General features: G+C 56.1%; 1 protein-coding gene across 2 annotated transcripts in view; it reads left to right on the forward strand.

Moving 5' to 3' along the window:
* Nucleotides 1-470: 470 nt before the first annotated feature.
* Nucleotides 471-25,245, forward strand: part of NHEJ1 (non-homologous end joining factor 1) — a 42,705-nt gene continuing 17,930 nt past the window's right edge. Inside the window, exons 1-5 of one of the 2 annotated variants that reach the window (XM_086896959.1) lie at nucleotides 471-790; nucleotides 1,371-1,556; nucleotides 2,389-2,598; nucleotides 4,980-5,118; nucleotides 6,554-6,612. In XM_086896959.1, coding sequence (XP_086753085.1) covers nucleotides 695-790; nucleotides 1,371-1,556; nucleotides 2,389-2,598; nucleotides 4,980-5,118; nucleotides 6,554-6,612 — 690 coding nt within the window. In that variant the 5' untranslated portion in view covers nucleotides 471-694. The remainder of the gene's footprint in view (nucleotides 791-1,370; nucleotides 1,557-2,388; nucleotides 2,599-4,979; nucleotides 5,119-6,553; nucleotides 6,613-25,245) is intronic. The other variant, XM_086896958.1, reaches the window with a different exon arrangement.

The raw sequence follows: 25,245 nt of genomic DNA on the forward strand, positions 1-25,245 counted from the left end.
TTCCTCCCTAATTTGCCCTAAACTAGGACAGAGACAGGGGCAGCTCAACGGGAGCAGTTTGTGGGCCCAGCCTGGATGGCCTCAATGCACGGTGTGCTGGTGGGGGATCACAGTCAGAGAACGGGTGATGAGGTCTGGAAATCAGTGCCTGCGGTAAGGGTGGGCCTCAGCGTGGAGGGAGCTAGGGGCTGTGTGGTGTACCAAGCTGGCACAGTGCTGCTCTGTGCCGGACAGAGGCAGCTGCAGCCCCAGCTATGCGGGCTGGCTGCGGTGCAGCAGCCGAGTTCCCGCACAGCCTGGGAGAGCAGCGGTGCGGGTGCGTGCCCCGGCCGGGTCTGCCCGGCAGCCTGGGGCACAGCAATAAACCTGGGGACACGGAACAGGAGGAGCTCCCCGCTGTCGCTGCCTCTCCTGCTGCAGCGGGCCCTGAACCCAGCAGGGCACTTGTGCCGGGACATTTCGTAGCAGGCGCAAGCGCAGAATAAACTCCTAAGGCGTTTCGGTCCCCATCAGCATCTTGGCCGTGACACCCCTTACGGCACCCGCGGACGTTCTAGAGGGACACGGCAGCTGGCTTCGCTGTCCCTGTGAGCAGACAAGGGAACAGCAGCGTGCTCCCGGCGGCTCTGGGGGGGATGGCGGCTCCCGCCCGTCCCGGCGTGCCCCGGCCCCGCCCGCCGCGGAAGAGAGCAGCATGCCGGGAGCCGTAGTCTGCCCTCGCCTCCGGCCCGGCGCCGCTCGCAAGCCCGTGCCTCTGCATCCTCCGGCCGCCTGCTCCTCCTGCCCTCGGGTAATGCTGCGGCTCCGCAGAGCTCCAGGCCTGCGGGCGCCCCGCGGTCGCTGTGTCCCCGAGCGCTCCGGGGGGCGCGGAGCCCGTCCCGGGAGGAGAGGGAAGCAGCAGAGGGCTGCCGGCACTCTGCCGGGGTCACTGCAGCCGGGGACGGGCTCGCGTGGAGCGCAGGGATGGGCTGCCCCAGCGGGAGGAGGCTGCAGCGCCCTGCTTCCCGCCCGCTGCCGCCGGGGCGGCCCAAATGTTCATCTGGGAGTAGAGATCTGGAGGTGTGAACGCCAGCAAGCACCGGGTAACCCGGGGAGGCAGCAGTTCCACTGCCCTGTGCCTGCTGGTGCATCCGGGGTGCTTCTTGTGAGCTGCTGCAGGACCTGCCCTGCAGAAAGCTCCCAAAACACACCTCCCAGCTCTGCTGCTCGCATGTGTGAGCACAGCTGGCTGAGTATCCTCACTGTCGTGCCATCAGGTGGGACTGCACCATAAACGGGCCAGCCGGGACTGAGGGTCCCTGTGAGGCCACCCCAGGGACCGGGCCTTCCTGGGTGGGGGTTGAGGCAGAGACCTGGTTGTTCTCTTGCAGATGGAGGGCTCTGAGGAGCTGGAAAGCAGCCTCCTGACTCAGCCCTGGGCTTCTGTTCGCTTTGGCGAGTCCACTTTTCTTGCCAAAGTGTGCTTCGTGGACACTGGCTATATTCTGCTGATCTCTGACCTCAGCAGTGTCTGGTACGAGAGTGCAGATGCCGAAGCTGTGGGACAAAGGTCCAAGGTGAGTATTTGAAAAGGGGCCTCCTTTTCTCCTCCCAGCAGCTGACATTCCAGCATAAATTGCTTGGTGACACAATGGCTGTTGGGTCTGACTGGGCTCGGGTGCAAATACCCAACCTGGGAAGTCCCTGCGTGGATGTGCCCAAGCCCTGTCACCCCACCTGGCCAAACACCGTTCTGCTGGGAGAGTGGGCCACGCTGTTTAGGATGCCTGGGGCAGCCAGGTGGGTCTGCATACAGAGGCTGGCACAGTCTCTTCACTTGTGGGCTGGATGGGCAGCTGGTTTCCCCAGGGTCAGTCTACTAAAGAGAAGCTTGGAACAAGGCTGCCTTCTACTCATGACAGAGAGATTCTGTTCACATTCATAGCTAGTACAGTCTCTCATGGGGCATCCTGTCAGCTTGGCCCCCAAAATGCATAGAGCTGTGCCTCATTTCCTCAGCCCATGTGCCCAGGGCTTCATGTGCCATTGGAGTGGCATGTTCCTGTGTCACATAATGCTGTGTGACTGGTGGCAAGAGGGATGGGCAGATGCCTGCAGCCATCCCCTGGCTCTCAGCCAGGCCATGGTGCTTGTGGTGGCATGCAGAACAGATGTGCTAGTGCTGACCTTTGCACCCTGCCCATCCTGGACCGGTGGGATAGGGGACTCTTCCCAGCATGGCTGGCTTCAGAGAATCAGTGAAGAATGTCATGTCAGAGAGCTGGAAGCCAAGGCCCAGGGATGGCTTTTTGCTGTGAAATATGCAGTAGTTTGTCTCCTTTGGCGTTGGGATTTCTGCTGTTTTTTCCCCAGTGCTGTGCCATGCCCCCTAACCTTGCCTTTTCCCAGGAGCTGAACAAGCGGCTGACAGTTCACGTGTCCTCCTTCCTGAACCACTTGTGCAACCTGATGTGCCCCTTGCTGGCAGGGCGGCCGAGTGCCACCACCTCCTTCTCCTGCCACCACTCTCCCAGTGGCCTCAGGCTGCACGTCAAAAGCGAGCTGTCAGGACTGCCCTTCTACTGGGACTTCCACTGCTGCCCTGCTCCCTTGGAGATGGTGAGCAAAGCTGCAGAGAGTTCAGGGAGGGGAGTGGCCAAAATTCAGGATTATCTCCTTATGCTTAGATGCTTTTGAGTAGTCTCCAGCCACGCTGGTCACTGTAGGGTGCCTGACTCTGCCTTCTGCCTCTCCTAAAGTTTACTGTCCCCATTTCTTCCCATTGAGGCTTTGGTCTGTGCTATGCAGTGACACAGGCCCAGCACATGGCATGAGTGAAATGTCCTTGTGAGAGCCCGTCTGGAGTTCTGCATCCAAATATGGGGTGCTTGGTGCAAGAAAAGCATTGACATGTTAGAGGGGGTCCAGAGGAGAGCCACAAAGATGATAAGAGGGCTGGAGCTCATCTTCTACAAAGGCAAATTGTGAGAGATGGGATTGTTTGGCATGGAGAACAGAGGACTCCAGAGATACCACATTGCAGCCTTCCAGTACTTGAAGAGGGCTTATTAAAAAGAGAGAGAACAGCTTTTTGCATGGGCAGATAGCGATAGGACAAGGGGAAATGGTTTTTAACTAAAAGAGGAGACATTTAGATTAGCTTCTAGAAAAAAATCTTCATTTTGAGGGTGATGAGGCACTGGAACAGGTTGCCCAGAGAAGTTGTGGATGTTCCTTTCCTGAAAGCATTCAAGACCAGGTCGGATGGGGCTTTATGCAACCTGATCTAGTGAGTTGTATTGAAAGTCCCTTCCAAACCAAACCTTTCTATAATTCTATGTCCAGTGCAGGGTGATGCCCTGCCAGCACCCTGTGGAGCAGAGTGATGCTGTTCTCTTTAGGAGAAAGCCACGAAGCAGGGCAGAGGGCGGCAGGTACCCCCAAATGACCCGCAGCTGCTCTGTCACGACGGGCGGAATTACCGGCGAGTCTCCCGGCTTTGACGGGTGTTCCCTTTCACGGCACGTCGCGTTTCCAGCGGCAGCCCGTGTGGCGGAGCCGTGCCGCTGTGGCAGCGCTGCGGCCGGGCTCCCTGCGGCCCTGCGCGCACAAGAGGGCGCCCGGCGCCCGCGAACCGCCCGCCCGAGCCCCGGCCCCGGGCCGGCCCCGCCCGGCACCCCCGGCACCCCCGGCACCCCCGGCACCCCCGGCACCCCCGGCACGCGTTTCCTCTGCCCCCACGGCCGAGCTTGGGCATCGCGGGCCGAGAGCCGGGCTCCCCAGCTGCTGCGGGGGCTGTTCTCAGCGTCAGGGTTCAACTGGGGAGCAAGTAACCGGGGTCCTGGCTTGGCTTGCGCCAGGAGCTTGGTGTCCCTCGTCGGGCAAGATGCACAGAGGCTGAGCTGAGGAGGTGCAGAGTCTCCGTTCCCGGCTGCTCCTCTGCTTTGTCTTGGACGCACACTGGATGTCTGCAGGACACCACGGAGGTGGGAAGCAGCGGGAGTCCTGAGTGTGGCTGGTTTGGATGCAGTCATGGGGGTGAATTCTGCCCCAGCCAGGGGCTTGAGGAAGGCATGGAGCCCACCTGGCTTGGCCCATCGCACCTCTGCTGCAGGTGGTGCGCTCCAAGTGCTCCAGTGGGTGATGGACACCACCTCTGGGCTCAGAGGTGGGCAGAGCCCACTGTGGGCTTGCCATAGGAGTGAGAATGCTTCAGGAACAATGCCGGGTTTGCTGTCTTCTCACCCATGGGCTCAGCCTGGCCACAGAAATAAGGGGCACAGTAGGCTGGGAGATCTCAGATACCCTTCCAGAGACTGAAGGAGGTGATAGGAGAGAGGCTGCTTCATGTGCCTGCTGGGCCAGGGTGGCTTGTGACAGAGGGCTTGCCCAGGGCTCTGTGAGGGGCTTGTGTGGGTGTAAGCTTAGAGGGTATGCTGGTGGGCTGCAATGCACAAGCCCTGCATGTTGGGATCTCTTTTGCTTTTGATCTTATGTCCCTGGGAGTGTCTCTCCTGGTCATCAAGCTGCAGTTTGACACCTTGCGTCTTTCTGTTTTTTCACCCAGCCATGCCTGTTTCCTGCATAGCAACATGCCATGAGGTGTGCAGAGCCATGGGGAGGGTCTGGGTGGCACATGGGGGTTCTCTGTTTCCTGTTGCAGCCCAGGTGGTGGGTGGGGCATTGCCTATCCCTGCACTCTGTTTCCATCGGGCTCTCCCACCTAAGCTCTCCCCTGCTACAACCCCCAGCTGTGAAAGGATGGGGCTGGGATGGAGGGATGTGTCCCAGAGCATCTGGTCTGCCTTCTTCCAACTCACATCTTTTGAGCGTTTCCCACTGGATCTGGGTGAGATGTGAGGTATTTTGTGGAGCCCCGTGTGACCTGGGCTGCAGCTCTTGGTAAGACCTTTCTGGCTGCCCTGCTTTGACCACTCTGTGGACAGCTGTGTGCCTCCCAAGACCTGGACTTTTCCTAGTGCATCCCTCCTCCATTGTAGGTGTTCCGTCACCTCGTGCGGCCCCTGATTCAGATGAACCTGGTGCTGCAGTGCCAGGTGCAAGAGCTGACTTCCCTGCTGCTCCAGAAGGATGCTGAGATTGAAGATTACAGGGAGAGTGGGGCCACTCTCAGCAGAGGTGAGGAGGGATGCCTGGGGCAGGGAGCGAGTTTCCTCCTTAGCACTGGGCTGGCGTGCTTTGCTCCCACTGGCTATTACCCAGCCAGGCTTGTGTTTCATGTTTAGCTGAGCCAGCAGCACAACAGTAGCCAGAAGGCTGGGAGCAGCCTCTGGGGAGAGCTGGGGGAGGAACAGCCCTTGACCGATAGCTGTAGAAGTTGGGGAGTAGCCAAGGGGCTCTCCACTACTCTGAGAGCACCTGGCTGGTCCCCAGGAGCCAGCAGGGATGCCAGCAAGGGCTGGCCCTGCAGTGGTGTCAGGCGCCCTTCCCAAGCGCAGTAGCTCACTGAGTGCTTGGAGAGCAACCAGGGGCTCCCGGCTCTCCCAGACGTGGGAAGTGCAGCCGTGCTCATGGGCCCCCCTCCAGCACCCCATCGGGGTGATGGGCAGACAGTAGCCCCCCTGGGCAGGACATGGGTCAGGACCTGCTGGGGGAGCCACCCTGGGGAGTGGTTTGTTCCCTACCTATGGAGGTTGGCTGGGGTCATCCCTTGCTACTGCCATGCTTTGTCCTGCTGCTGCAGGTGATAGCTGCACTTCTGCAGGAACCTTGCACCCTGAGCATGCAGGGACTAGTGGGGGTCAGCCCGGGCTTGTTTATCACATCCAGGAAGATACTGTGGCCCAGACCCTGTCCCATGCCCCACCACAGGAGCCTGGATCTGCCCTGTAGGTGGACTAGAGTTACACTGGCCAGCTGTACTTCCCTCTGTCCTGCTGCATGCATTCTCTGCAGGGCTTGGAGCAGCCTGGACATCCTGTCTTGGGTCTAGGGACTGATGCTGGTGAGCAGCTGGCCTCTCTTGTCCCTTACTTGGTGCAGGGCAGAAAGCTGGGAGGAGGCATTGCGCCCTAGTGGCTGAGCAAATCCAGCCAGCTGCTTCTCCAGACTGCATCTTAGCAACAATGTGGAAAAACTAGTGTTTTGGAGAAGGTGCAGAGCAGAATATAACAGGTGTTTGTCCCTGTCCTGTAAGAGGAGGACACAGGCTGGCTCACCACTTCAGATGAGCAGCTGAACAAGCAGTGCCCTGTCCCACAGACTCAGCTTGTTCCAGCTGTAAGATTTGGGAATGGTGTTGAGCATGTCCTGCCACCATTCCCTACTGCTCAATGAGATGTGCTGGGACAAGTGTGGATGGACTATTGGCTCTCCCTGGCTGCTGTGTGCATCAGCAGGCTCAACCATGTTTTTTCCACTTCCTTGTGGTACTTGCACCTTCTGCTAACCAGGTGATGTGTCCCTAATCTAAGAGGCTGTTTCCTGCTGATTCCTGGGGAGAGTGTGCTGGAGCTTTTCCCCTGCAGCATCCTCACCCCATGGTCAGGGAGAGGGGAAGCTGGGGTGGGAAGTCAGCCAAACCTGCCCAGGCTGATCCCTCTCTACCTTGCAGACCGCCTGCGGACAAAACCCTTCCAGGAGGAGACGTTTCAGCAGAACTTCATGGCTGAGGTAAGGAGTGGTGCAAGTCCTCTCTCCTTTGCCAAAGGGGTGGTTGGGAGATGCGATCAGCAGCTGCAATGTGAGGTGTGCCTGGCTGGATGGGAGCACTGGTGGGGATAGCTAGACTTGCCTAAAGAGGGGTCATGCCCTCTAGCTCTCCCATGGCCCTCTCTGTGTCCTTGCACCTCATCTCTAGGGCTAGCAGAGCTGGGAACAAGCCTGACATGCCCAGATGGGAACTACCTGCTTGCTGGGAGCTGCCAGAGGTGCGAGCCAGACTGGCTGCTCCACAGGAGTGTGCCATCACTGGGGCATATTCACTCACCTTCCACACTTGCTCTGGACCTAAACATTGCTGCTGATGGCAGGCAGGGATCAGGTGAATGAGGAGAAGCTATCTTCTTTTAGTTCACCTGTTGCTTTTAGAGGTGGCTTTGCAATGACAGATTGTGGGGACGAGATTTTCAGCATGTTATTCGTGCTCTGCATATCACTGTCCCCTTGGCACACTAAGCTCTGAAATCAGATGTGTGCTTTGGAGAAACTGGGACTGGAAGGAGAGAGTCTTTGATCCTTTTGCATTACTGGAAATCATCACAGAAGCACTAAAATGATGCAAACTGATGTGTCAAAATCAGAAATGCTTGATGCCCATTGATGCAGAAGGACTTGGGACGCTTCTGAGTGTTCCTGTGCTTGCTGTGAAGGCACAGGAGTGGGGCACAGTGCTACCTACTGGGGACCAGGGTGTCAGCCAGGGTGCCAGCGCTATCACACGGGCTTTGGGAGGATGTTGCTTTATGAGATGAGCTGATGTTCTTATGTAGCCAACAATAGATGATCTGCAAGAGTTTCTAAAAATTAGAGATAATCCCTCTTTTGTATGCGAGGCATTGCATCCAGTGCAGGCAACTTTCGTTTCTCCTGGATTATGAAGGATAGACATGAATTTGCTGCTGGACTGCGACTTGAAGGTTGCCTAGGGACCAGTGATCATGACCAGATTATATTCACCCTGGGCACAGAAAGGACATTCCTAAGCAGTAATTTATATCCTTCATGCCTTGAAAGAGCTAATTTCCCATAGCAGGGGGAAAATTATGAGTGAAATCAGCTCAGAGGAAACATTTAGATAGAAAAATGTGAATGAAAATGGTGAGCTCTTTCAGAAGAATTTCAGAAGCCACAAAAAGCCACAATTCCACAATCAAGAAAGAGGGCAGCGCTGGCCCAGAGCCCGTTCTGGTTCAGCAGCAAAGTGAAGGCAGCAATTAGAAATAAAAGAGCAGTTTATAACAAATGGGAGAGCGGGAGTAGATAGCAATCAATATAAATTAGAAATTATGAAGTGCAGAAAATGGGTAACAGAAGCTAAAGACATCAGGGAAAAATCATGGCGATGAACAGAAGGAAAGGCTTTTATTTAGTGTAGTAGGAGAAAAACCCAAGCTCCCAGCAACAGGATAAGCTTATCAGTAGACAGAGGTGGTAAAATGATTTATACTGGACCAGACATGGCAGAAGCAGTCAATAAATGTTTCAGTGCTGTCACTGGAAGGGTGCAGGCAGATGTGCAGGATAGGGGGATGGTAAAGTGTCTCTGTAGAAGAGTCATCTGAACAACATCTGCTAAAGATGAACATCGGGCTTGAAATTCAGAGTCCTCCAAAAGGTGGTAGGGAGTGGGACATGGGGTAAGGTGCAAAGTGGGCAGGAGGGGAGTGAGGCAGCCCTGCACAGAGCCTGGCAAAAGCAGCTGGTGTGGAGCACATCTGGCAGGGGCTGAAAAGATGGGATGTGATTGGTGCTCTGTGTCCCAAGAACAGTCCAGGATAGGGAATGGAAGGCTCTGGGACATGCTGCCCCTCTGTATCCTTTGGTAGCCAGGTCTGAGCACTGACTGCAGGGGAGAGGCTGGTGGAAGGATGCAGTTGTGCATTTGGTCTGCAGGGAGGATGTGTGTCCTCCCTGCATTCATCCCATTCTTTATAAACCCGCTGATGATGCCATCCTGCAGCAATGAGCTGCGAGATGCGAACAGCTGCTGCCTTTGCTTTGAATGTGGTACCCCGCTGTTCCTCCTGATGCCCCCTACATCTTGTGTTAGTCAGAAACACCAAACATGGCTTTTCAGCTCTTCACCACCAAAACTGGCCTTTCACTCCTGTCTCCCATCTTGTGTCAGAAAGGTGGTATGGATGACCTCATTGTCTCTGTGCAGTTATTTCAGAGCCTCCAGGCAATTTAATACTCTCTTTGTCAGCTCCTGAAAGGAGCAGCACAAGGGGCTGGGGTCCCTCAGGACATGCTGCGGGGAGATGGGAATGCTGCAAGCAACTCCCATGTCTAGGTTTTCAAAAAGATGCTGGACAATCAGCACAGAGTCCCAGGAATGAATTGAGGGCTGGGGGGAGAGCCCGTCATTGAGGGACTTGGAAGGGAAGAGTTCTGTCTAGCTTATCAGGGAGAAAATTGAGAGGCGCCTTGATTACAGTGTGTGTGGGTCTTTACAAGGAGAAAATGCTGGTTAGTGAAGGACTCTCTTTAATCTTGCAGAGAGCAGTGGAGCACAAGCCAGGCACTGGGAGATAGAGCCAGGGAATTTTAAAGTTAGAATGGAGGTGCTTGGGTTTGCTCCTGCCAGTGATTGGGGCACGTTCCCAAGGGCAGTGGTTAATCCTCCATCTCTTAATGTCTCTGAAAGTGGACTAGGAGCATGCCTGGAAGAAAACCAAGCTGCTGGGTTTGGTCTTGAGATGCACATGGTTGAACATCAGTGGACAGGAGGTCAAGAAGAAAGACCTATTGGTCCTTCCAGTATCTCCACCTGTGAAATGGGGCTACAGGTTCTGGATGTTTGGTTGTGGTAAGCACCTCTTGGCTGGAAGGGATTGTGATGACGTGGTACAGGGCTGGATGTGGTCAAGTGCTCCACAGCTTTGCTCACTTCCCAGATATTTGCTGTATCCCGTGTGGAGAGGAAAGGAGCTGTCAGTCCCCCAGGGCAGAGCTGCAGAGCCTCTCAGCTTAGACATAACCTTTATCTGGGCTTGTGTGCACTTGGCTGTCCAGGGCATTTTAACTAACCATGGGGAGTTTTCCAGCAAAGCCCTGGTAATATTTATACGTTTAGGAAATGATGCTTTCACACACACGGTTTTTGGCAAGGGTTCACTGCTGAGCAGCTGCCTGGGCTTGAGCAGAGCTGGAAGGAGAGCAGTGGCTGTGCACAAGCCGAGGCAAAGCTGGTGGCTTTTATTGGCAAGCCCAGGGGTTCACACCATGAGGGGAAGGAGCAGGTGGCTGGAGAGAGCTCGGTGCCTTCGAGGCTTCCCCAGCACCGCTCCCAGCAGTCTAGGACGCAGCAGGTTTGGGGATATTTTGTCCCCGGGTGTCCCTCTGGGTTACAGAAATAATGCCACAGGGCAGGGTGGGGTGCCCACCCATGGGTTTTGAGACCCTGCCCTAGCTTGGCTATGCTCAGAGCTTCATGACAGCTTATGCCAGAGTCTGCGTCCCGACTTAGAGGGAGAAGGGTGAGCAGGTTCCTGCCATGCCTCCTGCTCTGAGGAGGGCAGGGACAGGTACATCGAGGACACGCTCACGGATACCATCAGTGCAAATATAGCCCCCGCTCCCCAGGATGCTCTGCCCTGTGTATTTTTATCTGCTGCGGCTGGCCCGCGGGGGCGGCTGCTCGCACCTCCGCAAGCGGAGCGCGGCACCTCGGCAAACAGGACGCGGCGGGTTCACGGCTCGACCCCGGGGCCCGGCGAGGAGGAGGAGGATGTACCATCAAAACAAGCAACGCTGGAGAGGAAGATAAACAAACAGGCAGCTTCCAGTGCGGCCCCAGCCGAGGGCGAGTGGGAGCCCCGGGGCCAGGGCTGCCGGTGGTGCCGGCAGCGGTGCTGGCTGACGTCAGGGCGCCCGGGGGTCAGCATCCCTCTTATTGTTTCCCACCGGGGCTGGGACCAGGGCCAGGCACCCGGGCCCCTCCCGCTGGGGACACAGGCCAGCGGGGCAGGTGGAGGATGGCCAGGACACGCTCTGGAGCCACAGGCTGCTGCCACCACGGGGTCCAGCTGGGTACCTGGCTGCTCACTGCCTGCCTCCAGCACCCTGCCTCTCCTTTTTAACAGGAACTAAAAATAAGCCCCGGGTAGCGGAGTGGCCACGGTCTGGCCAAGGATGAAGGCGGTGGTGGCCTGCGTATTTTGCAGGGTGGGGACGGCATCCCTGAAACCCACGCCAGCTTAGTGCAGTGGAGAGGAAGCAGCCCTTTGGCTCCTTCAAACGAGGGATATTTTTAATTAGCGCAAGGTAGCTGCGGCTTTGCAGCTGCGACTGGGCCAGAACGGGGCTGGTGGCGTGCGTGGGACGTGGACTGCTCTCACGCAGGGTGCCTGGCTCAGGGAGAACATTCTGTGGGTGCTCAGCTCGGCTGGAGCCCCTTGGTGTGGGGCTGGGGAAGGAGCTGGTGGCCACAGTGCTGTTGCTAACAGGACTGAGCGGTGCAAAATCTGCACAGCCCTGAGCAGGTTGGCTCAGGGCAGAGGTGGCAGCATGGGGCTGGCTTGTCGGGCAGCTTGGATGAGCAGAGCAAGTTCTTGTGTGCTGCCAAGCATTTGTGCTGTGAGCCTCATGGGTGATGGTGTCTTGTTGTGGACTGGGCCACCTGGGCAGTCCTCACTTCACTCCTGAGCAAGCTCTGGTAACATCATCCCATCACTGCCCTGGGGTCTGATTCCCACACTGGAAATGTGGTGGGCCATGGCTGTGCTGAGCAGAGTGGGACACACACTGCCCTGCACACGTGTGTGCTCCAGGAGCTGCACACTGCTGCAAGCAGGCATGGAGCGAGGGCTGCTTGTACTCGGTGCGAGCATGGGTACCAGAGCAGGAGCGTGAGAACAAGGCTAGGAATGTGCATGCTGGCACTGATGGGAACAAGGGGCAGAGTGCCACATCTGCTGGCTGAGGAGGACAGGCGACAGGGGCCAGCACTTAGTGCCCACAGTGGTGCACTTGGGGAGATGTGTTGGTGGTCACCACGGTGTGGGTGCTGACCGCCGCCTGGGCACCCGCCCCCTGCGGTGTTTGCCATAGAGGCGCATGGTGGTCGGCGCTGCGGTGTTATTTATTTGCTGAGGCCCCATCAGGTGAGGGGCACCCAGCCAGGATGCACTTTCGGGGCTGCCACTGTCAGCCACAGGCCGCTTGCACAAGCAGTGAGTCAGTGGAGCTGCATGCTGCTGAAACCAGACTTGGCACAGGCACCCCAGAGCAGCAGTCTGCCCCAAAGTGCCCAGACCACGGGCAAGCAGTGAGTCCCTGGCTGCTGGACCAGGGCTAGGCTGGCTGTGACTGCTGTAGCCCTTGCCTCTGCCAGGGATGTGGATGCTGGCTCAGGAGCCCTGAGGCCATGCTCCTTCTGGGGATGTGGGGGTTTCACTGCTCAACCCCCTGTGACTGTGGCTGTGCCGCTGTAGGGAGTGGGTGCACCTGGACCAGGTACAGGCAGCTGTCTGCTTGGTCCCAGCCCACTTCGGCCCAGCATCACCTGGTGGTTTGTTTGGGGATGGAGGGATGGACAAGCACCATGACAGCCACCCTCCCTGGGGTGCTGCACAGCCCTTGTCTGGTGTATGTGGTCTGTCACGTGCAGGGAGCCCTCCTTTGCAGTCGAGCTGTTCCTCATCCTCTCCATACCATACCATACCATGCTGTGCCATACCATGCAAAGCTGTGCCATGCTCTGCTGTGATGTGCCAGGTTGTGCCATGTCATGCCATGTGCTGCAGGCAGGAAGAGGGGTGTCACAGACCTTCTGGCAGAAGGGGCCAAACCCTGCTCCTGCGGGAGAGGCCCCAGCCTGTGCATGGGCACTGGCTGGAGGAACAGCTCAGCTCGGGAAATGATTGATCTCGTGTCAGCAGGCGGTGGTTTGAGCCAGTGCCAGGCCTCAGCTCAAATGGGAGCATTGAAGGGGGAGAACCCCTTCCCCCTCCTGAAAGCAAAGCAGCAATCCCCCTGCCACCACCCCCGGCTCTGCTCCCACATCTTGGCCATTACTGGCCCTGTGGCTGCAGGCAGTGCCCAGCCCTGGGGAGCACGTGAGGGGCAGCAGGGAGCATGGAGGTGTCTGAGGTCCCATCCCCACCAGGCTGGGCTCTGTGGCTGTGTTTGGGTTAGAGGAGGGCAAAGGGGGCATGCAGGGATGCTTGACAGGGGAGAAGGTGTGGAGCATGGTCTGCCCACCTCACCATTGTGCCTTGTAGTCACCTGTCCCAGCTCAGGATGTGGCAGCAGCTCCTGGAAGCAAAGGACCTTTTGGGGAGGAAAATGGTAGACTTTGATGTGGCACTAAAGGCACTGCTCTGTGTCAGCAAGGGATGTGGCAGCATCTCTGTCCCCAGCTGATAGGGTTTGGACTGGGGTATTGCCATCCCCACTGTCTCCAAGGGCAGAGGAGCAGTGCTGCCTGCACCCCTGGTGCTGCCCTCTGCAGCTCCCAGCACCCAATCTGTGCTTGAAATGGCCTGTCAGGCTTTTTCACCATGTCCCTGTGTGTCCTGAGCCCTTCACTGGCTCCCTCCATACCCACAGCTGCATCCCTTCTCCAGTGGCATCCACTGGCAGCTTCTATTGGTGTTTCTGAAGGCTGATCCCTCCCTATCCCATGGGCCAAAGCCTCTGTAGCCTCTTCCAGTTGTGTCAGCCCATGCAGAGGTGATAGTGAACAGCTGAGACACCTGGGCAGACCGCAGCACCTGGGAACGGGTTGCTCCGCACCCCAGGGAATACAGCCATTGGATTCCTGAGTCTGCCTGCTCCGACTCTGCTTGGACCTTTGCACTCTATGTATCTGTGTAAGGAAACAGGGCCATTCATGTATTTCTCTCTCTATTTATACCTCTCCCTTTCCGTATTTAGTGTGTGCGCAGGCAGAGGGGGCAGCAAATGCTGGGGCCACTGATGTTCTTGGCTCCAGCACCGGCTGGAATTTCGTCCTGGAATGTATCCTGAACCGCTCTGAAAACACGAATAAATCTCTGTGTGTTGTGTGCATGTGTGTACACAAATACAGAGACAGCGTATAGACCTGGAGCCGTATAGGGCATTTGTGAGCTTTGCTATTTAAAGGAGGGAGTAGTTAGAGGGTTCTCAGCGAGGCAAACACCTCTGGATCAAAGGGATGCAGGGTACTCTGCTAGTGACCAGGCATCTTAGAAGATAGCTGGCACTCACTTTGTCCTCTCCAGGGACCTGAAGCCACCCTGTTGGTGACATGCCCAAAGCAGCATGTTCTTCAAACCCCAAGCAGTGCTCTGATCCCGTGGTGCCTGCATTTGATTGGAATCTCTGCTTCCTGGCCTCCAGCTTCTCAGTGAGAGCCCCAGAGAACCAGCTCCTGTGCTGCTAACACAGGCTGCAGAGCCTGATGGGGAGCTGTGTGATGTTAGGCAAGGATATCAACCCCTCTGTGGCGCGGGATGGCCCAGGAATTCCGGAGCATCAGGGGTTGTCTCCTGAACATCAACTAATGCTCACAGCCCTTGAGGAGAGATCATGTGGGAAAGGAGGAAATAAATGCTGGGTATCAGGTCCCAAGTAGGTGCTGAGCTGGGCATCTCCTTGGGATGCTGCAGCATCTGGTGCTCATGGCTGTCTGGAAATGACAATAAAAAGGGGAAAATAGAAATTTGGTACTAGGTCCCCAACAGGACGCTTGGCCATGCCAAGAGGGCAGTTCTTCAGGAGATGCTGGCAGCTGCCTTGCTATGGGTCCTGGATGAGGTCCTGCTGGGAGCACCACTGAGTCTTCCCAGCACCTTTTGGCCAGGAAATAGGCACCCTTTTTTTAGCCCAGCTCAGGGTCATGGTGGCTTCTTGTCTTCTGGATGCTGAAAAACCTGATATCTTGGGCTGAAAATGCCCATGTTTGGTCTCTGGCCAAAGACGATATGTTTGTGGGTGGGGGAAATTGGAGCAAATTCCTGCTGTGAGTCCTGCACGTGTGCGCGGGCGTGCGGATAGGGGAAATATAGTTTTCCTTTTGAAAAAAAACCTGCTTATTTTTACACAGAACTCCAGAAGGGCTGAAGGTGGAAACTTCGTCTGTCAGCAGCTTTCACAGGGGAGCAGGTCCCTGCCTGAGTTTGGGGGGAAACCACAGCTGGGTGTTAATGGGACTGTTAATGAATTAATGTTGGCTGCTGGGGGCCAGCAGGGAACCTGGCTCAGTGCAGCCTGAGCACATGGAGCCCTGCCCGCGCATGGGCTCCGGCACAGCTGCAGAAAGCCCCAGCTCTGGGAGCCATGCACTTGGGGAGGTGTGAGTCTCTCCCAGTCATGTCTCACTCTCTGGGTTGTGGAAACACTTGGAAATGTGGCCGCATGGCCAGTGGAGAGAGTGTCCTACACACGGGAGTGTGGAAACAGCCAGGGTGGGTGTGCTACCTTTCCACTACAGGCGTCGGCTGCCCGAGATGGTGATACCATTTAAGGGTCTATGTTCAGCTGCTGAAACCAAACCTTTAAAGCAATTTAAAGTGAAGTGCAATCCCCCCAGGTTTATTTATGGGCTGGAAGCCTGTTGCTCGGTTTCTGTGCCTTCAGCACCACTGGTCTCTGCACAGCACTGCCTATTTGCAGGCCTTTTTGGGATTATTTCTCTTTCTCCCCAAAATGTGGAGGAGCACCCATGTGAATGTGATGAGCACAGCTATGCCCCATGCTGTGGACTTAGCAGTACCTTTGCAGATTTTTCACAGGTGGTTTGCTGGGAACAGCTCTAGATGATACCAAGGAGGTCGTGCTAACATGCTCACCTGATGGCAAAATGGTAGGGTATGGTGAGGCTGAGAAATAGCTCTGTATCCTGCTCGGACTGGAAATAAGAGGAAAAATGCAGAGATGGTCTGGGAAAGAGAGAGTAAATTCTTTTCTGTAGACTTTTTCTGCTGTGTCCTTCAGGCTCTGTGAATGAGATCTGAGCCTGTGAGATCTGAGCAAGCCTTTTGCATCTCCTGGGATTTCTCCCTCTGGTATCAGACACCTGGTGAACCAAGGGGGAAGATTTGCCATGCTGAGGGACAGGTGACTGTGCAGAGGAAGGGGTGACAATGCCAAAGAAGGAATGGCCATGCTGAGGAAGGAAAGGCTACACAAAGGAAGGGATAGCTGTATTGGAAAAGTGAAGATCACACTGGAGTAGAAATGACCACACCCAGCATGGGACTGTGGATAGACTGTTTCTCCAGCAGAAGATGCTGTTATGGATGGAGAGAGACAGAGACAGAGCCCCCTTCTCAGCTGAGAGGAAGGCTGAAATAGCCTGAGCCCTTGGGGACTTTGCTTGCTCTCCAGGGATACTGTGCTTGATGCAGAGACCACTTGGAGTGTCTCTCACCTCAGTAAGGAAACCTCTCTGAGCATTTGGACCCAGTACCTTTCCTGGGACGCTGTGCTGGTTCTTCTGAATCAGTCTCCAAGTTGGTAGCCAACATGTGCTATTCAGCATCAAAGCAGTGGGGCTCAGCGCCTGGATAGGGCAGTGGCTGGGCCCCTCTGGCAGGACTGCTCTTTGATAGGGTTGGCTTTACACAACTTGCTCCCCAACACTGGAGAAGGTCCTTCAGAGGATCCCAAATTCCAGCTGGGAGGGACTCTGAGGCGCCTCTGTGCCCGGCTGCCCACTCTTGCAGTCCAGCTCTGGCTCCACTGGGCCTAGAGCCCTTCCCAACTCTATCTCAGACAGACGGATATCCCAAAACCCACTGGTCCCAGGGGCTCCCGCTCTGGGTCCCTCTGGCTGAATGAGGTGGTGTGCGTGTGCCCAGACTGTCCCCTCCTGTGACTGTACAGTACACACAGCTAAATATATGTCCGTGCAGATACAGGAACTCAGAGGGGCTGAGTGATGCTCCTTTTCTATACCTCTTTTCATGGGGAGAGCTAATGAGATTCATGTCATTAAAGGGCTGATGTTTTGTGGGATGGGAACCTTTTAAACGGGATGTGTCCTAGCTTAGTCATGGCAAATATTTACCAAAAAAAAAAAAAAAGAAAGAAAAAAAAAGAGAAAGAGAAAAAAAAAGGGACATACCGTATAAAATTAGAGTTCTGAAAATAGTATTTAGACCAAGTGAGAGAGAGGAACCTAAAACAGAAAATACAGCCCAGTCTGTTCAGGAGTCAGAGGAAGAGAGAGTGGGGAGGCGGGGGAAAGCCAGAGATAAAACGAGAGAAACCTCGGCAGTAAAAACAGCATCTTGGTAAATAGACTATTAAAAAAATTCTGACCCGCTTTATGGCTTTCTTGGCTGCCGTTCAGCTGTGCTGCCCTGGCCGGCACGGAGGGAAGGTAGCAGGAGCCGGCGTCTGTGTGGATGCTCAGAGCCCCAGGACGCGGCTTCCCCCCGCCCCGGAGCAGCCGCACAGGGCGTTAAATTTAGCCACATAATGATGGCCCTGAGGAGGCAGCCTTTTGTAGCCACACTGTAATTACTGCCTCGCTTATAAATTTTATTTTTCTTATTATGTTTCCTCCTCCTCCTCTGCTGGGGAAGGGGTGGGGGGGGGTCTCCCACACTCCCATCAAACCCACAGCTCTCTGAAGAGAAGGGGGTACCATGGGATATAGGGGAAGGTGGGAATGACTGCCCAAACCCTGTGCTGCTCTCTTGCCCCAGTACAGGGCTTGTCCCTGCGTTTGGGGATGGTGGAGGTGTTGAGCTAACCCCGGTGGGTAGGGTCCTTGTAACCTAAAACATGGGTGTCTTGACCCCCCTGATAACTCACTCTCTCAGACTGCTTTGGAGATTGACTTGTGCAGGCAGGAGCAGGGGATCTCTGGTGGGGCTGCAAGCCCATGTCATAGCCAGGCAGCCAGGATCCCCACCAGGCTGTGGGGGATGCAAGGAGAAGCCGTCTGGCCCTGCTTGGCAAGTCACTGGTCCCAGCCCTGCTCCTGTCAGAGGTGGGGAAGGTGAAAAGGGCCACCTCCTGCCAGGAGCGGGCAGAGGGTACGGCTCCTCTCCGAGCCGGTGCAACTGGGGGACAGCTTCAGGCCGGGCAAGAACGTGCCAGAAAAGGTCTCGTTCCCCTCTTGTTTTCCCAAAACAAAGGAAACAGCCTTGCATTGCTGGAAGTCGCGTGCTCGGGCTGTGCTAGCTTGTTATCATCCGATAACCTGGCGACCTGGGAGCTGCCCTGCTCCTCACCCGTCGAGCCTGCACTACGGGATGCGAACAGCTTCCGCATGAGCTGCCCTTTGCAGAGATCCGTTTTCCGCTCCCCGGGCTGGGGGGGACAGTGGGGGGGGTGCTGCCACGCACTGGCCCCAGCCTCACCATGTGCCACATGCCTGGGAGGAGATCTGCCCCTGTCAGTGGTGATGGATGGTGAGGGCAGAGGAAATGCAGAGATGGCAAGTGCCTTGGCATGGCCCATGTGCTGCCATCCCATGTGCAGCGTAGAAGGAGATGTGGGACTCTGCTATATTTTGCTTTGTCCCATGCAAATTCCTTGAGAGCACCGTGGCCAGGCTTTGCTGTGGAGCAGGATGGGCAGTGTGCAGGGCTGGGGGTGGCAGGGGTCTCTTGGGGCATACAGTGATGCCTTCAGGGAAGGCAGCCTTGCAAGCTGCCAAGGAAGGCGGTCCAGCACCAGGACTGCCTGCTTTCCGTTCCAGCTTTGCCCCTTCTCCCAAGCTCTTGCCTTGGGCAGTGATGCCAAGGTGCCCTAGGGACTTTGATGGGGCTGGTGGTCACAGTGGTGTTCAGCTATCACTGTGGGGACATGTTTGGGGGAGCATCTCCTCGGCAGGGCTGCGTATGGGGCACGTGTGGAACCACAGCAGTCCCACCAACTGTGCCCAGGGGAGCCGGCTCATCCCAAAGCAGCCCCTTTCTCCTGCCCTGTGCTATAATGGCTCTGTTCAGCATGATGATGACCTGAAGCAACCTCCATCCCTTGCTCAAGTACCCATTTCAGGGCAGGTAGGACAATACTAAATCAACTCCTTTAAAGCCTCCTGACCTGCAGCCCCACAGACGTGCCGGTCTCCATCCCTCCCTCATCTCCTGTGGGCACACTGGGGTCTGGTGCGCTGGCCAGCTGCCCGGGCACGGGGCTGCCTCGGCTGCTGGCCAGGAAGCTCCTGGCCTGGCTGGGTCTGTGCCCTGATCCTCCACCCCACTGCGGGGTCCGTGGCTTGTGCCGGGCGCCAGGGATTCAGCACCGAGGTGGTCGCAGGAGTCCCCAGAGACAGCAGCCACCACCTCACTGGTGGTGGCTTGGGAGCCTGGAGAGCACCATGGAGCAAGAGACAAAGTGCCCTTTCAGCCTAAGCCCTGGAAAGATGTCTCTGTGTGTGTGCAGAGGTTAATGCCTTCGGCCCTGGGGAGAGGAGTGGAGAGGAGAGAGTACGAGCTGGCTCCATCCCCACCGGGAGCTGGGAGCCATCCCTGCACGTGTGCCTCTGCATGTGTCTGCGTGTGCCTCTGTGTGCAGGAGGCTTATGCATTTCCGTCTCGGTATATTTACATGCGTCATGTGTGCATCTTACTCATCACTGTGTTTTTCTTTCCTTGTTCTTGGGTCTTTCCCCCACCCCCACCATGGATCTGTAATTCTTATGGCATTTTATTCTTCGCTTTTATTTTTTTGTTCAAATCTAGTTTTGGAAGTTTCTGCCTCCTTAGGAAAATAAACTGTATTTTTAGTGCCTGTCTGTAAGGCTGCTGATGCCACCTGCCCCTGCTCATCGCTTACTCACTACTCGTTTAAGCTTTTATTTACCCCTTTGCCTCGTGCTGGGGTGTGGGGGCAGCCAGCGGCGTGCTGGAGCTGAGCAGCATGGCAGGAGCACGCCAGAGTTGTCAATGAGTGAAAGGCAGCTCCAATCTGGCCTTTATTGAGGTCTGGGTTTGCCTAGCTCTGGAGCAGCCTGCCCTGTAATCAGTCAGCCACCAGAGTTGGCCAGCCTTGTAATAAAGTAGCTCTATATTTATTTGTTCTGTTTATACGCTGCTCTGTAATAAGTTGGGAGTCTTCCCCACTCGCCCCATTTTCTTTGGGAAGTTCCTCTGGGTCTCCGAGGGGATCTGCCATGCTGTGTCCAGTGGATGCTTGGGGCCCTGCATCCTGCGAGCTGCTCTGGCCACGTCTGGGCCATGTCTCCCCATACACCCCAATGTCCAACTGTTCCCAACCTCTCCCCAGCATTCCAGCCCCATTCCCCAAGGCAGAGAGCCCCAGTGCCTCCACTGGTACCCCACATCTCCCCATGGCCCCTTCTCCATCCCTGTTGCAGCCAGCGCTGCCTCTGTGAGTCCCCCTCCCTCCCTCTCCATATCAACCTTGGGTCTTTTTAAAATACATTCATTAAAGGGAGCTCAGTTGCCCTTTCCCCAGCGAGGCTGGAACACTGACAGCCTGTTCACCCGCGTGTCTGTAATTAAACTCAATCTCTGGGTGAATACAACAATGTGACTGCACAGAATAATTCCTGGAGATCCTGACGCCGAGGAGGAGTGTGGCCTGTAAGCGGCCCATTCACGCCTGGCTTTCTATAAATACTTTACTATGTGGCATTAAGAAAACTTCAAGCCCTTTCTCCCCCCCTCTTTTTTTTTATTTTTTTTTTTTTATTAGTGCTACATAATATAGTAATTGTGTGACTAGAAGGTCTCCCCTGTGCCTGCCTGGGTTCACAGGCCTGGGTGTGACCTTGCACTGCACTGGTCGAGCATGGGAGCCATGCCCAGGGACTGCTGTGCCCAGGGACCTGCCAGCCTCACCAAGAGGATGCAGGTGGCCTGCAGAATCCTACATCCCAGAGCTCTGCCAAGATAAAAGGCTTACATCCCTAAAACCCTCCCCAGTGGTATCCCTGCTGGCAGCAGTGCTTGGCTGATACGTGTTCTGTGATCCTGGAAGCTGTGGCTGCTGGAAAGAGATACTGATGGATATTGGAGAAGGGAGAGGAAGGACAGGCATGGGGGAGCATCTCTACATTCCCATGGCTATCAGTGTGGCTGCTTCTCAAGTTCCAGCCTGGTAGCTCTCTAACCTGGGATGTTTGGGAAGCCACAGGGGAACTCCACAGATCCCATCATGCCCAAGGACAGGGTTAAGTGTGTGTCCCAAGTGTGATCACTTCCTGCGTGCTGTCCCCTGTGCTTCCCTGAGGCCATGCCTGTCCTCCCCTCTCCTTGAGCCTACTGATGGCATTGCTGGAAAGGTGCTCAAGCATGCCCGGGTCCCTAGGGAGTCCATCCTCTGGCTCTGTAACCTTCATGGATGATGCTTTCCAAATCAGACACACAGAGCATTTTTCTTCAGCCACGGGTGTGCCAGCCCCACACACTGCTCAGCTCCGCAGGCAGGAGCCCTTGGCTGGTTCCTGGGACACTGGGACTACAAGTGCCTGTCATGGTGCAGAAGCCACGGTCACAGAGCAGTCAGCTCCCTGCCTGCCTGGCTCTTTCTCCCTGTATTTTGAGACCTTGGGGTTGCAAAGAAAGCAGGGCTCCCCCACCCCACTCCTTTAGCCCTCTGAAGAGCTGGAGCACAGAGACTGAAGACATGGGCATCCCATGCTCACTCTGCCACCTGGTTGACATGAGGATATCGCTGTGTTTGCATGGCCAAGAGTGATATTAGGTCTTTGTGCTGTGCTGATGTTCTTGAAAGCCACAATGAACATTAATATTCATGAGCCCACTCCACCTCATCCATAGTCATGTAGCATCCCTCCACAGTGTGGTCCCTGTGTGTTTTTCACTTGTGTGGCAGCGTAATGCCCCAGGGAGTGGCAATGTACAGAGCCAGAGCTGAGCAAGGGCCATGGCTGCTGGTGCAGGATGAGCTGTGGAAATTTGGGGACTGCCTCTCCTCGGGTGCTGCACTATTTTGTGGCTGTCTAGTTGAGCTTGAAGATAAGCAGACCCACAGGTCTAGAACAGGGACCTCCAGTGTCCCTGCTCTCCCCTGCAGCCAGGCATTTCTCCAGCTGCTGCAGCCGTGTTCCTGCCTTGGCACCCCTGCCTTGGTGGGGTAGCCTCTAAATTTGTCTCGCAAAAGCTGCCCAGTGTCTCTGGAAGCCCTGGTGGTGCAGATAAAGTGCCAGGAGAATTTCAAGTGCCTCCCATCCCCTCCATCTCTCACTCCACTCTGCTTTGCTGCTGAAGTTTCCCTGCACGGCCCCCCACCTGCTCCACTTCCCAGATTTATTTTGTGGGACACCCCAAACTGCCTCGCCCCCAGCCCCAGCGCTAGGGACTTGGAGCCCAAAGGAGGAGCATTTTCACGCTCATCACTGCCACGCTGCTGCAGTGTGGATGCGCTGGGTGTCGGGGCGCGGGGCCGTGGAGCGGTGGGTGACAGGGACGCGGCAGATGGCGCCCTGGTTCCGGGCACCGCCCGCCCGATGGATGGGCTGCGGCGGCGGGGCTGCGCACCCGGCACTGCCCCTGGGGCGCTGCATCCTGCATCCCACCGCTCCTCCGTGTCCCGGGCTGCATCCCGCGCCCGCAGCACCGCAGCTCTGCAGCGCTGGCATCGCCTCGCCCTGGCTGCAGCCTCTGTGACAGGGATGCTTCAAGGCAGCAGGGCTGGTAGCCACATTGTGCTGCCAGCCCGGTCAGCGGTGCAGCAGGAGCTGAGCAGGCTGTCATGCAGCCGAGGAGCTTTCCCTCATCACTGCAGCATCAGCCCCGTGTGGGTTAGGAGCAGGGGTGTGCCTGCAGCTGCTCTTGCCCTGGTCTCCCTGCTGCAGGGGTTCCTCCATGCTTACTTTTCTCAGGTCAAATGAATCAGGGCAGATGAGTGGGGTTAGGCTCCAAATTAGGGGGGGTCTTGGCCTGTTTTTTCCTTTAGGAAGGCTACAAGAAGTGAAAGCAGCTCCCAGCTCCCCAACCCCTGCTGAGTCAAGGCAAGGACTGGAGCCAAGTAGGTGCTGCCCAGCACGGTATGGGGAACAAATAGCATCAGTGGCCACAGCACACCTCCTCACATTATTTATTGCTTACAGAAGGGGCCTCTGCCTATTTGTTTATGATTTTTCTGCAAAATCTGTTGATAGAGGGATCAGAAATTTTACTAAAACCTCAACTCTTAAGTGGTGGTACTGCTCCATCGACCATGCTCAACCAGTGCTCAGCCAGTGCTGGCTCTTTCATTCCAGCTGGGATCAGCAATTATTCTCTCAGACATCAATACTACTGTGGGCTGTTGTCATCCACAGTAGAGACCTTTGACCATTCCCCCTCTCCAGCCTTCCACCTGTCACTTTGATAGCTCATCTTCAAGCTGCCCCCAAGTTCAGGGGTACTGGCAGGGTCTCTCCACAGCCAGGTCTCCTGCCTCTGCCCATAGTGAGGGTTTGAGCTTCTGGGAAGCTCTGAGAAGGCTTCCCAAGACCTGCACAGTGGTCTGTCCCATCTAGCTCCACAGAGAGCTCCCTGCATTCTGGAGGTTTCCCATGGGCTCAGATCTCAGCAAAGCTGCACAGTGTGAGCCAGGGTGCCCTTCCCCTGGCTCCTTACCGTGCCAGCCTGTCTGTGCAGCTCCCGGTGCTGCTGCCTCCCCTGCCTTTTACTTACATGTTTTTATGGCTCAGAGGGAGCCGTCCTGCCCCAATTCCCCTCATGCTCCTAATTTCATAGTTCTCTCCATATATCCATATATATCCATATGGCATTTGATACAGGTTTTATGGGCATTTCCATACGTTTTACAGACACAGCCATTACAGAGCCAGGTTTCACCCGAGAAACCTCAGGGGAGCAGAGCACTGAATCGCCTTAGTCTTGGCCCCAGAACAAGGCTCTCTTCTCTCCCTTGCTGGGGCTGCCGCTATCAGTGCTGCAGAGGGCTGGGGGACGGCTTGGGGCTGGTCATGCCAGCCTTGAGAGCCAGGATGCTGCCTGCAGCCTCATCCATCCTGCTTCTTGCAGCCTCATGCTGCAAACCCCAGGGCTGTCACTTCTGCCCTTTCCAGACGGATGCCACTGGCAAGGAACTGCTTTGAATTCAGGACCACAATCTTTTTGGCTGGGTTGCCAGCATCCAGCCTGTTTGCCTGCCTGTTGGGCTGTGGGGACTGGCAGGCCCTGGTTGTAGTGCAGAGAGTGATGCCATCCCAGCTGTCCGGACAGGGACAGGGACAGCGACACACAAGCTGCATAAACTGCAGCTGCTGCAGTGCATGCAGAACATCCAACCTCTGACACAGTGGCTTCTGGCTGGTGGAGGGGCAGAAAACAGATCCAGGTGCATGCAGCTCTCTGCACATACTTTGTCTTACTACAGAGACTGCCAGCACTGCAGTAATGCCCAGCACTGCACAGGGGCTGATTGTGTTCCTTGCACAAGGGAAGAAGCCTCAGATCTTATTTAAAAATAAGTTGGGTGACATTGTTTTCATCTTCACTGTGGCCAAACCCTAGAGCAGTCTGAAGTGCAAATGTAAGGCATCACCATGGCATGGTCTCTAGGTGCAGGCAGGGTTGCATGCACTTAGCACCTCTTAGCACCCCCACAACCTATTGCTACTTGACAGGAGCGAACATAGCAGCATCTGGCCTCACTGCAGGTCCCCAGTTCTCCTGGCCTCACGCTGGACTGATGGGATGAGGAATTTTCCACCCTGTGTGTGAATTCCCATTTGCAGGGCAAATGCCCACTCCCACCCAGCACTGCCTCAAGGACTTCTCCTTGATGCTCAGCCATCCCAAACACGGCTGTGGCATCATCCAATCCAGCCCTGCATGTGAGCAGTGCCCTGGATCAGCTATTAATAGCAGCTCCCCTCTCCCCTTTTGAGGGCTGGTGGGAGTCCAGGGTACATCCCACTCTCTTTTCTTGAACAGATCCTGAAAGCGGGAACCATTTGTGGCTTCCCCGGCCGGCGTGTCTTTCCTTGGCCTCCAGCATGTTCTATTTTCTGTGCTGTTTACTGTTCTTCTGTGGGCTGTCAGGTTTCCACGCTGGGGAAAGGCTTGTAAATGGGGGGGTGGGCAGTGAGTCCGCACGGAGTGGCTATGGGAAGGCAGGGATGGGGGAGCACAGACATGGCCTTTATCACAGCCTAGGGGATGTGTGGCTCATAAATCCAACCCAGGCAGATAGGGGATAAATCATCCCAGCTGGGACACTGGTGGTTACCCATGGTTAGAAATTAACTTTGTGTTGGATGGGTCCCAGGCTGTGGGATGGGAAGGGAAGGCTGCTCTGGGCAGCGTGCCTCCTGCCTGCACAACCCTGGAGCCAGTCTGCAGGCAGGCAAGGAGATGCCCACTGCCCTGGCCCAGGAAGGCAGAGCTGGTGGGCACAATTAAAGCCAGAGTGATGAAGCAAACAAGCTGGGGTGGGTGCTGTGGATGAACGTGTGCTGTGGGTGATGATGCTCTGGCATTCACTCTGACCTGCGTGGACTTTGGCACTTTGGTGAGTGTCTGTAGCCACTGCACTCATCACCGTGGGGCTGCAGCACACTGGGCACTAGGACTGGTCTACTTGGGAGGGGGCAGGGACCCAAGATGGAAGGGAAGTTGGCAGGGTGTGCTTGCAGGGCAGGAGAAGGTGTGGGCTCACAGCAGGACTGTCACCTTCCCTCCTCCCTGTTTTTGG

This window comes from Cyanistes caeruleus, chromosome 7 (genome assembly GCF_971803275.1).
Source record: "Cyanistes caeruleus chromosome 7, bCyaCae1.hap1.1, whole genome shotgun sequence".
Classification (NCBI taxonomy): Eukaryota; Metazoa; Chordata; class Aves; order Passeriformes; family Paridae; genus Cyanistes; species Cyanistes caeruleus.